The sequence below is a fragment of the Malaclemys terrapin genome, chromosome 12, assembly GCF_027887155.1.
Source record: "Malaclemys terrapin pileata isolate rMalTer1 chromosome 12, rMalTer1.hap1, whole genome shotgun sequence".
Taxonomy (NCBI): domain Eukaryota; kingdom Metazoa; phylum Chordata; order Testudines; family Emydidae; genus Malaclemys; species Malaclemys terrapin.
Genome location: NC_071516.1, coordinates 37,555,656 through 37,568,633, shown reverse-complemented (window position 1 = coordinate 37,568,633; position 12,978 = coordinate 37,555,656). Strand labels below are relative to the sequence as shown.

The window sequence follows — 12,978 nt, the reverse complement described above, 5'->3', positions numbered from 1 at the left end:
AGGGCTTTGCTTGGTGACATAGGTTTTATCTGTGCATGAGGGAGAAGGGGAGGAGAGAAGGCCAAGCAGACAGTAACAGAAGTGCCAGCTGGAAAGGCTGGCTTGGACAGCAAACGGAAGCACTGTCTGCAGCTGTGTTCAGGGAAACAGGACTTCTGTATCATCTTTGGAAATAAATTAGAGTGCATCCCAGAAAATACCCCTAGTGGAAACAAATGGCAAGGGCTTGAGCTTTGGCGCTCTTCTAAAGTCAAAAAGAGACAGACTATGTCTAATTACAGCCCAGGGGCTGGGGGATAAACTCAGGACTAAATATACACAATCCCCTTGATGCACAGTGGAGCACTCATTTGTCAGGGGGAATGTCTGCACGGAAATCCAGAGGAGAACACAGCCTGTCTGCAGTAACTAAGTCTTTAATTATTTACCCCCATGGCTTATTATTGCATTAGGACAGTGAGGCAAAAATTTGAACCAGGGTTTCCTGATGGAAAATGGGGATTTGTGAAATATAAAATTTCCACAAAAGAATGATGCCAGCAGAAATTTCCATCAGGAAAAGCAAAGTGAAACACACAAGGAACGGTGAGACCCCAGGGGACAGTTCAAAGAGGTGTCAGCCAAGGTCTTCCAAAGCAACAGATCAACACTTGTATTTTACACAGGCAGTGTTCTGGGACTCCTTCTCCATTGTTTTCTGAGGTATGAAATGAAGGCCAGGACTACAGCCAGAGTCGGTAGCAATATAACTATTAGGATCAGAGATGCAATTTTACCTCTACAGTTATACCAGTACAAACGTGTGCATGGAGGCAGTTATGCCCACACAGGAATAACCTATACTACCCCATGCTACGGGACCCAGACCCACATCCCAGGCCAGGCAGCTCCTGTCTGGTCTCCAGAGCCCAGCCAGCCCTAGTTAGGGTGACCAGATGTCCCGATAAAATCAGGACCGTCCCAATATTTCGGGGTATGTCCCGCGTCCCGACCAATCTTCGGTCGGGACACAAATTGTCCCGATATCCGCTCGCAGGGACTGACTCGCCTTTTTTTTTTTTTGCTCCCCCCCCCCATGTGTCTCGATTTTTTCTTTCCCTCATCTGGTCACCCTAGCCCTAGTCTCCATTTGACTCAGCCCTCTCAGCTTGTACATGAGCACGATGGTTGTTCCCAGGCACCTTTCCCATTCCTCCCCTAAGAACTGTGGGACCCCCTAGCAGTGAAGGCCCTGCACTGCCCTCCCGGACGCCTGGATCCCGTTCCCATCTTTGTGCTGGGACCTGCACAGCCATCCCAGACTCCTCGCTCTCCTTCCCCCTCCCTGCCCTATGACCTGTCAGACCCTCCCTAAGGATGAGCACCCTGCACTATCCTCCTGGACACCTGGCTCCCATTCCCTGCCTGGTCTCTCCCACCGTATTGGGAGCTGCAAGCACTGGGGACAGCACTGACTGTATGAGGACAGTCCAGCCTCTGAATCCCCCCTCAGCCCTAGCACCACCATTGACCAAGAGACCCCCCACCCCCCTTCCCCAAACAGCAGCGATTGACCCACCAGCCGTTTATTGCAAACTGGACAAGGCTGTATACAGGGTTGGGGGGAGGGGGGGGGCTGCAGTGCAAAAACTACAATTCCCATCAGCCTTTGCTGCAGAACCCCAGCTCCATAAAGTGCCAGGAGCTTGGAAACAGCCTGAATGCACTGTCAGCGCAGCACGGATGGCGGTGGGGCAGGAGGGGTCACAGTAGGGCACCCTCCCCCCGAGAAGGACTGGGAGAGAGGATTTCTGGAGGGGCTCAAAAGGGAGCATTCCCACTCAGAGAAGGGGGCTGGGGAGGCTAAGAACAGGGTGAGTCCCAGCAAGAGGCTGGGGAGTATTGGGGGGGACACTGGGGAGGACTCATGAGGGACCCCACAAAGTTCAGGCTAAGACAGCCAGAGCTGGGCTGTGGGAGCCAGAGATAAGGGGTCTCTAGGGGCTGATCCCCCCAGAACAGGGGCATCCCTGGGGCACTGGGATCAGCCCCCCCTCAGCCGCTCAGGACACGATGTCCTGCAGGGCAGAGGGCAGGTTGGGGTACACGAAGCAGTAGCCACTCTCCAGGGTGCATTTCGGCGCCACTCGCTGGCCCTCCAGCAGCATGACGGCCCGCTCAGCCCCGAAGACATCCCGCACTGCCCAGCTGGGCAGGGGCAGCAGGGTCGGGTGCCCCAGGGCCGAGCCCAGCTCCTGGGCGAAGTCGGCGTTGGAGGTGCCAGACGAGGCCGGGGAGACCCCGTTGAGAACCCCACGCACACCCTCCGTCTCCAGGGCGTGGCACACGACACCGGCCAAGTCCCGGATGTGGATCCATGGGAAGGGCTGGAGGCCAGAGCCCACGGCGCCCCCCAGGCCAAGCCGGAACGGCCAGAGCATCTGCGAGATGGCACCTCCACCCTTCCCCAGCACCACACCTGCAGGAAGAGGAAAGTCAGAGAGAGACTCCGGAGCCAGCCAACCACGCCCCCCTCTCCGAGCTAGCCAGTCTCCCAGTCCAAGCCTGCCTTGGGGCCAGTGCCCCCTCGAGGGGAAAGGGTCCATGCCCCATTCCCTGCCCCCCCCAGCCAGCCAGCAGCCCCCCTCCCCCTGAGCCAGCCACAGTCTCCCAGCCCAAGCCAGCCTTGGGGCCAGCATCACCTGGAGGGGAAAGACTCCGTGCTCCATTGCCCCCCACCTTGAGCCAGCCAGTCCCCACCCTGGGGCCAGATGGGAGCCAGCATCCCCTAGAGGGGAAAGGCCCTGTATCCCATTCCCCACCTCCATGAGCCAGCTAGTCCTTGCCCTGAGGTGAGATGGGAGCTGGTGATCCCTAGAGGGGACAGGCCCCATGCCCTGCCCCCCTGAGCCAGCCAGTCTCTGCCATAAGGCCGGATAGCATCTGGCGCCCCCTAGAAGGGAAAGGCCCCATGCCCCGACGCACCGGATCTCACCACAGCCTGGCGCGTGCTGTCCCCGGGAATTTTAGCTGCTGCCTCCCAGGCGCTCAACAGGCGTGAGAAGAAGTTGAAGTCACCGCCGGGACTCTCCTCGGTGTACTCAGCCATGGGGCTTGGGCGGTAATACCCTGCCGGGCAATGGGCAGGGAACTGTAGTGCCAGCCAGTGCGCATAGCCCTACCCCTCCTTGATATCCCTCCCTGTCCTGCAGCAATTGCATCTGGTGACAGGGAGAAACACTACTATTTTCCCTCCCACTCCAATGGCAGAAGTGCATTGATGTCATAGGAGGCTGGGCTCCATTCTCTTACAATGCAAATTTTCTTCTCTCTTGGTAGCAGAAGGACAGTTTCACAGGATGTTGTGTTTGGCCAGGGGACTATTTTTCCATCTCTTCCCAATGGTGGAAGAACATCAGCATCACCAGAGGTTGTGCTTTGTCCTTGACCTACAAGAGGAGGGACTATTTTTCCCCTCTCTCTGCAGCGGAAGGATCACAATGTGTCATGGAAGACTGTGCTGCACCCCAGGCCAATTTTCCCTTCTCCCTAGTGCCACAGTGCCACATAGGGCTGCACTTTGTCTTGCACTAGAGGGGGGGACTGTATATCCCCTCAGTGGCGGAAGGATACATGTTGTGCAAAGTGTGCTCTACCCAGGGCCTATTTTTCCCTCTCTATGCAATGGTGGAAGCACACTCTTTCCACAAGGTGCTGTGATCTGTCCTCTCATGATTGGGGACTATTTTCTCTAAGTGGCGGAAGTACACCAGTGCCAACGAAGGCTGTGCAAGGATGATGCACCACAGGGACTATTTTCTCTCCATGGCAGAAGGACACAATGCTGTTATGGGAGGTTGTGCTGCACCTGGGGACTATTTCTCCTGTCCCCTCAGCAGTAACTTCCAGAGGCCACACTCTTCCTTGTCACTGCCCAGGGACTATTTCCACCTGGTGGAGGGATACCATAGGACAGGATGGCATGAGTTGCACTCTGGCCATGCACAATAAATACCTACGCCGGTGACGAGGACCCAGGAGCAGGGCAGCCTTTCGGCCTCAGCGATGGCCCTGGCCAAGGTCTTGGTGGTCTCCACCCGGCTGGCAACCACAACCCTGCGGAAGGCATCATCCCACCTTCAGGGGGAGAGAGCACAAAGGGGTCACGCTCAACCACCCCACCCCCATTCTCCTCTGCCAATCGCAGCCCAACAAGCAGCTATTTATACCATACCATGAATCCCACTAAATCTTCCCCCAGAAGTAATGGCCCAGGAAGAGAAAGGTTCCTAGCAGAAGTTTCACATCCTGACCAAGTCCCCTCTGATGGTACCTAAAGGAGAGCAACCCATTCCCCTGCACTCCCCCAGGGAGTACAGGGGAGTGACACAAATCACCACGCCCCAGAGCAATGGGAGGCAGGACTCTCTCCCCCGCACACTCCTCAGATGTAGGTGGGAAAAGGCTCCCTGTCCCAGGGAGAGTGGGGGGAACTGTGAGTATTTGGGAATGGCAGTGGGGTGTCTGGAAGATGCTGGTTCCACTCTGTGGGAGACAATTGGGTGGGTGTCTAGTGTAGGTGTGACAGGGCTGCTAGCATCAGTGTCACAAAAGAGGCCAGATATTGGGCAAGACTATTTATACCCCCACTGGTGCACTCTCCTAATGCTTCCCCTTGGAAACAAGAATTCTGAGAAGAAAGGTTCCTAGTGACAATTATGTTTCAACCCCCAATTCATCCCCAATTTGCAGAACACAACCCTTCCATCCTGCCCCACCTCCACTGCATTATTGGTAGTACAGGAGAACAGGGAGAGACTGAGTCATCCCCATTTCTGTCCTTCACTGAAGGGACGCCACATAGGTTGTTTACAAGGATTATTCTCCCCCAGCATGCCCAAAGCCCCGGACACACCTGCGAAGGGGGTTGAGAACATTCTCACCAGCCAAGTTCACCGCAGCATCACAAGGGGGCAGGCCGGAGCGGGACAGATCATCCTGGGGAGACAGGAAAGAAATGGTATTCCACACAGCTCAGTCTCCCCACTAACCCCTAAACCCTGCCAGTCCAGTCTCCCCTTATCCCCTGGATCAGCCCCTCACTCACACATGCCCCTAGTTAATCTCACTCTGGTCCGCTGCACTAAGTCAACTCCTTCCTGACCCCTGCAGGCTGTGCCCTGGAGCATGAGGGTGGATGGCTCTGATGTCACCTGGCACAACAGGAGGGATGGCTGGAGTGATGCCATTAGGACCAGCCTGGAGTCTTAGGGCTGAGCGCTAATTCCCAGGACAGGGAGCGAACCTCCCCATGGGCCAGTGGGCTCCTAACCCCCTGCACCTCTGTGGCTGCCCCATGAGCCCAATATTGGAGTCACTCCCCTTCCGCAATCACCTACCCAGTTGATCCGGTCAGGCCCTGGATGGCGAGAGACATGGGTCACCTAGTGCCCTCGACTCCTCAACAGCTGGGTCAAGGCTCCGCCCACAAAGCTGGTCCCACCTCCTGATTTAAATAGATACTTTCAAGCATTGGTGCCCGTCACTCCCGACCCACTGCCAGCCCAGCCCTGGGCTCTCCCTTGCTCTTCTGGTGCCCCATACTCCTGACCCGCAGCCTCCTACTAGCTCAGCCCTGGGCTCCCCCCATTCTGCCGGTGCCCCTCACTCCCAACCCACAACCCCTGCTAGCCCAGCCGTACCAGTGCCCCATACTCCTGACCCACAGCGCCTTGCTCCCCCCGAGCCAGGGCCAGCTCCAGGGTTTTGGCCGCCAAAGGATCCAAAAAAAAAAAAAAAAAAAGAAAAGCCGTGATCAAGATCTGCGGCGGCAATTCGGCGGGAGGCCCTTCACTCCGAGCGGGAGTGAGGGACCATCCGCTGAATTGCTGCCGAATAGCTGGACGTGCCGCCCCCTCCGGAGTGGCCACCCCAAGGACCTGCTTGCCAAGCTGGTGCCTGGAGCCGGCCCTGATGGGACGGGAACTCAGCGCTGGCACACGTTACCTCTTTCCAGCAGCTCCACCCTGCTGCACATCTGCGTTCATTGCGCTCGCTGCTTCATCGCCCTGCCATGAATAAAAATGAAGTTACAAAAAAAAAAAAATGTTGGCGCTTGGACTGAAAATTCAATGTGAGCGTTGACCTCCGGAGCCAACGCTGCGTTGGCCCAGGCTTGGGAGGGAGTTCGCCCTGACAGGGGAAGGCTGGGACCCAGGACACCTAGGTTCATTGATTCCAGCAAAACAGGGAGCGGGAGGGTGTCGGGGGGAATGCTCCCTCCCCTTCAGGGCAGGAGCTGCCCTGTTGGCTGGGACCGAGATGTGAAGGGAATCACCAGGAGAAAAGCAGCCTGAGCTGTCCGGATTCCGGAGCTGGCAGGGAGATCTGTGCGTGGGCCAGGGCTGGGGTCTCCACGCTGTGGGCTGGTGCGGCCTGCTCAGCGCTGCCCTGGGCACAGGGGGCATGCGGGGAGGAGGCGGGGGTGAGAGGCTATGGCCAGGCTGCTCCCACGCCCCAGCTGATTGTGCTGCACAGCCCCACAGGGGATCCAGGTGGGAGGGGTGGGTTGTAGGGCATCCCCCAGGATGCTGCAGCCTCCTTGTGGTGCTTGGCTGGGATTGCCGCGGTTCACTCGGGGGTTGGCTTCTAGGACAAACGTGGGACAGGATTGACACAATCTCTTCTAGCCATGAAAAATCCATCTACCCCCATCCCCATCCATCCCCTATCTATGCATCTCCATCTATCTATCTATCTGCATCCATCTATCTATACATCCCCCATCCCCCTCCATATCTGTCTATCCATCCTCATCCCCATCTACCTAGCTATCTCCCTAGCCCCATAAACACCTCTCTGTCCATTGGTATCTGTCATTCCCCTTCCCTGTGCTATGTCATCTCTAGGAGGCACCGACCCCATTCTGCCCCCAGGGCAGGGACTGGCTGGCTCGGCAGAGCTGATAATCAGAGACACTCTTTCCCCCCATTGGGGGGGTCTGTGGGCAGCGGGGCTGTCACAGACTGGGGGCTCTGGTCTCTCTGACCCACATCGCTCCCCCAGCTCACAGCACCTCACCGGGCAGGGGATAGCTGAGAAGGACCAAGGGACCTGTCAGGGTTTTCTCCCCCTCTGAACTCTGGGATACAGATGTGGGGACCAGCATGAAAGACCCCCTAAGCTTATATTCCAGCAGTTTAGGTTAAAAACTTCCCCAAGGCACAAATTCCTTGTCCTTGGACGGTATCACTGCCACCACCAAGTGAGTTAGATAAAGATTCAGGAAAAGGACCACTTGGAGTTCTCATTTCCCCAAAATATTCCCCCAAGCCCCTTCACCCCCTTTCCTGGGGAGGCTTGAGAATAATATACCAACCAAATAGGTAAACAAGTTGAGCACAGATCAGACCCTTGGGTTTTTAGGACACTAAAAACCCAGTCAGATTCTTAAAAACAGAACTTTATAATAAAGAAAAAAATAAAAGAAGCACGTCTGTAAAATCAGGATGGAAGGTAATTTTACAGTGTAATAAGACTTAAAACACAGGATTCCCCTCTAGGCAAAACTTCAAAGTTACAAAAAACAGGACTAAACCTCCCTCTTAGCATAGGAAAAATTCACAGGCTAAAACAAAAGATAATCTAATGCATTTCCTTGCTATTACTTACTATTTCTGTATTTTAGATGTATCATTCAGTAGGAGCTGGATTACTTGCTTGGTCTCTCTCTTTGTCTCAGAGAGAACAACAAAGAGGACAAACAAAACCTCCCCCCTGCCCAGATTTGAAAGTATCTTCTTTCCCCATTGGTCCTTCTGATCAGGTGCCAACTAGGTTAATGGAACTGATTAACCCCTTACAGGTAAGAGATTCTGTACCTCTGGCCAGGAGGGATGTGATGTTATTGTATATATAAAGGTTGTTACCCTTCCCTTTATATTTATGACAGGGCTGGGTTCCCACCGGAAGCCCCAACCACAGTCGTGCCAGGCTAGGGCGAGAGCTAAGGCTGTGGTTAGCAACTGAGCCGCCTCCGGTGCCAGATGTGCATTGTACTCAGCTGTGCACGGCTGCCCGGGGTATGGGGGGGGTCCCCACTTGGCACAGCCCCAGCTGGGCCTGGCACCAGGACGGGCAGGGCTCCAGGGGCCAAGCGTTCCCAGCTGTGGGGGCATCTGGACCCAGCTGGGCCTGTACTGCACCCCCCAACCCATGTGGTGGGTTTCCAGGAACTGAGATAGCTGAGCCCCTGCCTGGCTGGTGCAAACGCCACCCTGAGGTTTCCTGTCCCCCACACCTCTGCCCCGAGCCGGTCTGTGCAACACTTCGGGGCTGAGGCAGATGCACCATCCCTGAGCTTGCAGTAAGGATGCTGTTGTTCCTGCTCCCTGCAGCCTTTCTTGTGCGAATCCTGTCCCCCGGGGCTCAGGCTGGTGAGTCTCGCAGGCTGGGGGGGGGGGGTGAGCAGATAAGACCCACAGGGAGCAGAGTGTTCGGGCACCGGCCCAGCCATCTCCCCAGCCTCATCAAAGCGGCGTGGGAGCTGGAGGAGAACTGGGTGGGGTGCTTCTGTCCTCAGGCCCCATGATTCCAGCTGGGGTCGTCTCCTCCTGCACTGGCCCCAGATGCAGCATGGCCAAGTCCCAGCCTTTGCCCCTGCTGCTCGACCAAGGAGTAACTGCTAGGCCCATGGTGGACCAGCTGGTGGATAAGTCCCAGCGGGTAACGGGGCGCTTTGCTAGTCCAGAGCAGCAATGGAGTGGCCAAGAAGGCTGGGCTCTCCCCTGGGCTCTGGGAGGCGGGGGTGGCTTATGCCTTCACGATCATCAGCTGTATATATATGACAGGTGCCCTTCTATGCCAGTCCACAGGGGGGACGAGAGCTTTTTCTCAAGCTGTAGCAGCTCATGGATTAGCTGGGGAGGTCCCCGGGTCAGCCCCCAGCAGATTGGCCACAAAAGCAGCCACCTGGCAATGGAGAGGAGGGGGGTTTGCCATGTCACAGACCTGCCTCCATTCCTCTGGGATGATTTTTAAGACCTCGATCAATAATAGCAGAAGGCTTTGGCCCCGGGTCAGTAACACGGGCACTGCTATGGGCAGCAGGAGTAGCTTGGACAAGGTATTTGCAGTTATCTCATGTGAGGGATATTGTTTGTAGAGTCGTCAACTCTCTGGCCAGAAGGTCCATGTGATCATCTCGTCTGGCCTCCTGCAGGACGCAGGTCAGAGACCTGCCCTCATTAATTCCTGTTAGAAAAACAGCCCAGCTTGATTTACAAATCGCCAGCGATGGAGAGTCCATCCAGCCATTGTTCCAGTGGTTACTAACTCTAATGGTTAAAAATTTGCATCTCATTTCCAGTCTGAATTTGTTTCAACTTCCAACCATTGGGTTGGGTTAGACCTTTCCCGGCTGGATTCTCTGCCCATTATTTACTAGTTTTTCCCCAGGTAGGTACTTAGAGACTGTGATCGAGTCATCCCTGAACCTTCTCTTTGTTAAGAAAAATAGATCAAGCTCCTTGGGTCTATCACTCTAAGGCAGGTTTTCTAACCTTCTAACCATTCTTGTGGCTCTTCTCTGACCCCTCTCCAATTTACCAACATCCCTCTTGAATTGTGGATACCAGAACTGGACTCAGGATTCCAGCAGCAGTCGCACCAAATCCAGAGGTAAAATAACCTCTCTGCTCCTACTGGAGATTCCCTGTTTCTGCATCCCAGGATCACATTAGCACTTTTGGCCGCAGCGTCGCACTGGGAGCTCATGGTCAGCTGACTATATGCCCCAATCCCAAGGGTTTTTCTGAGTCACTGCGTCCCAGGATTGGGTCCCCCATCCCATACATGTGGCCAAAATCCTGTGCTCCTAGATGTTGCCTTTATCTCTGGCCATAGGAAAATGCATGTTGTTTGCCTGAGCCCAGTTTACCAAACACTCCAGATTGCATCACTGACCCATCCTCTTAATTATTTACCACTCCCCTCTCTTTTGTGTCATCTGTAAACTTTACCTGCGATGATTTTATTTGTTTCTTCAAAGTCATAGATAAAAACATGTTCATTATCAGAGGGCTAAGAATGGTTGGACTCAGCCCAGGAGGTGACAAGCCCCAGAGTGTTTCAGATTTCTCTAGAAAGAGGCCCCAAAAGCACTGAGACGCTCCAGTGCGAATGGCCCAAAGGCGTGTCTCAGAAATGCATGTTGATCTCTCTGGACCAATCCAGTTCTCATCAAGGCATCATGAAAGATTCACACATCCTGGCGTTGGCCCATTTGTAAAGGTTTAATGGCCCAAAATAAAGGTATAATGGCCCCATTAAACCAAAATCTCTAGGGCGACTTGAAACTTGCTGTCGCAGATGGTCAGGGATAGATGTGGGTGCCAAAATTCCCTACAGATGTGGAGAGGGGGATGGGAAGGGGCTGATTTCCCAGCCTCATATTTTCCCAAGTGGTGGATTTGAACCCATCCTTGTCTTTCTCCCAGGGGGGATCGTTGGGGGACAGGAAGCTGTGCCCCACTCCAGACCCTACATGGCCTTTCTGAAGATAAAAAGATGCTTCGAACCCATGAATACCTGCGGGGGGTTCTTGATCCGGGACGACGTGGTGGTGACGGCGGCTCACTGTAGAGTGAAGTGGAGGTAAGGATCCCTCCCCCACCCTGCCCACCAGGGGATCAGCTCAACCTCTGTAGAGCCACGCTTGAGGTCTCAATTCCCAGTGACGATGCTGCTCCAGCCAACCGCTCCAGTGCGATCACAAGGCCATGGATCAGCTGGATCCAATGCATAGGGGAATACCCCAGCCATGGGGATACCAGGCAGCCTGGCACCCCCTAGAGGGGAAAGGCTCTGTGTCCCATTCCCTGCCCCCCTCAACCACCCAGTGCCCTCGAGTTCTCCCAGATGTGATGTGTCGTGCACTATGGCATTATTCAGAAAAGGGGTTCAGGGCTGGTCATTCCCAAAGTGGTCAGAGTGTCCAGAAGCCCTAGACCCCCCTGTGACTGCAGGACCGATATGTGGAGATGGGAGGGGCTCTCGAAGGGAGAGCCGTCTCTTGGGGTGTGCTCAGCACTGACGCCTGGCTGGTCTCTGTGTGTCCGGGCAGCAAAGGCATCGTGGTGCTGGGGGCCCACAACATTCGGAAGAAAGAACCAAGAGAACCATGGAGTCAGAAAATTAGAGTGAGGCGCTGGATCCGCCACCCGAAATATAACAAAATGACCCAAAACAATGACATCATGCTGCTGCAGGTACAACCCCCATCCCATCACCCTGCCCTGAGTGACCTCACACTGCAGCAGGCACTGCCCCCATCCCATCACCCCACCCCCAGTGACCTCACACTGCTGCAGGCACCACCCCCATCCCATCACCCTGCCCCCAGTGACCTCACACTGCTGCAAGCACTGCCCCCATCCCATCACCCTGCCCTGAGTGACCTCACACTGCTGCAAGCACTGCCCCCATCCCATCACCCCGCCCCCAGTGACCTCACACTGCTGCAGGCACTGCCCCCATCCCATCACCCCGTTACTCTCCATTGCACTCTGGTCTGCTTACGTCTCCCTTGCATCCAATTCTCTTGTCCCTCACACGGCAGCTGAGAAAGAGGGCTGAACTCAATGACTGGGTGCAGCCCATCCCTCTGCCCCACCCCTGGCCAGAGGTACCTGTGGGCACCAGGTGCAACGTGTCTGGGTGGGGCTGGATGCAAGTTAATCCCCCTAAGAGCTCGGACGTGCTGCAGGATGTGGTTCTGGAGGTGATGGCTGATGAGGTGTGTGAACACAATTTGACCAAACCATATGATGCTAAATCCATACTCTGCGCGGGGGATCCCAGAGGCAAGAAAGCCACCCTGAAGGTAAAGATCCCGCCGTCTGGGGGGGTGGAGGGGGAGGCTGCTCTGGTATATTCTTTGGGAGTGGGGAGGGCCGAATTCAGATCTCAAATGCCAAGGGCGTGGAGGGAAGGTGACATTGGGCTGGGGATGGGGGTGGGAGGACTGTGAGTATGACAGCGACAAGTGAATCACACAAGGCGTTACTCCTCTGAGGCATGTTTCATTTCACAGGGTGATTCAGGGGGCCCCCTGGTGTGCGATGGGGTGCCCCAGGGCATCGTCTCATGGGGGCCGAGCAAGGGGGCCTCTCCTGAAGTGTATGCAAGTCTCCCGGTTCATCCACTGGATACGGACAGTGATGAAACAGCTGACGCCCCCGGATGCTCCTGGAATCTCGTCTCGAACCTGAGCTGCCCAACTCCCGTTGGTCCTGAGGCTGAGCTCGGGGTCTTCTCACCGGGGACGGGGGTGGAAAATGTAACTCTCTGGACCTGGGAGCCTTTCACAGCCACTTCACCCTGCTGCAAATATCACCATGTCCCTTAGTCGGTCCTCTGCTGGGACTAAACTGGATCGCTCAGCATCAAACGCACGTTCCTCTTCCTAATGGACCAGACTGATTAGTTCAAAGGCTGGAGGCTGGAGGGGGCTGGGGTCAGGTAGGAATGTTCCACCCAAATCATTTTTCGACAGAAAATGCCGTTGCCACAAAAATGAAACTTTTCTCAGGGAAATATCAATTTTTTTGCCATCTCCCCCCCTGGTTTTCCACCAGGAAAGACTCAGTGAAATAGCTTGTTTTGGCTTTAGTCAACTCGAAACAAAACATTTTGGGGGAGCCAAATTGGACTGTTTCATTTGGTGCCAGTTCAGCAGTGATCTGTGTCCCTGGTGTGTCCGCGGTGCCCTCCCTGTTAAAAATGTGCACGTTATTCCCAGTCCTAATTTGTCTAGTTTCAGTTTCCAACCATTGGTTATGTTAGACCTTTCTCTGCTAGATAGAAGAGCCCATTGTTAAATATTTATTCCACATGTCGGTACTTACAGACTGTGACCAGATCACTCCTGAAGCTAAATCAATTGAGCTCCTGGAGTCTAACACTATAATGCGTCTTTTAAGAGCTGGGCTCCTGGCTGGA

At 55.0% G+C, this 12,978-nt stretch overlaps 1 protein-coding gene and 1 pseudogene across 1 annotated transcript; one reads left to right on the top strand and one right to left on the bottom strand.

Moving 5' to 3' along the window:
- Nucleotides 1-1,946: 1,946 nt before the first annotated feature.
- LOC128845974 (epimerase family protein SDR39U1-like) lies at nt 1,947-6,903 on the bottom strand. The gene is made up of 6 exons (XM_054045070.1): nt 6,899-6,903; nt 5,986-6,016; nt 4,895-4,977; nt 3,995-4,116; nt 2,965-3,108; nt 1,947-2,458 (listed from the first exon to the last, which is right to left on the bottom strand). The coding sequence occupies exons 1-6, from the start codon at nt 6,901-6,903 to the stop codon at nt 2,043-2,045; spliced, it is 801 nt and encodes a 266-aa protein (XP_053901045.1). The 3' UTR covers nt 1,947-2,042.
- A 1,447-nt stretch (nt 6,904-8,350) lies between these two features.
- LOC128846544 (mast cell protease 1A-like) lies at nt 8,351-12,329 on the top strand (annotated as a pseudogene).
- Nucleotides 12,330-12,978: the final 649 nt, after the last annotated feature.

What these genes read in the sequence shown, in the direction of transcription:
- LOC128845974 (XM_054045070.1), bottom strand. An exon ending in GGTCCTCGTCACCGGCGTAG is followed by an intron (nt 3,109 to 3,994) that starts GTATTTATTGTG and finishes ATTGCCCGGCAG; the next exon opens with GGTATTACCGCCCAAGCCCC. An exon ending in CCAGGCTGTGGTGAGATCCG is followed by an intron (nt 2,459 to 2,964) that starts GTGCGTCGGGGC and finishes CTCTTCCTGCAG; the next exon opens with GTGTGGTGCTGGGGAAGGGT.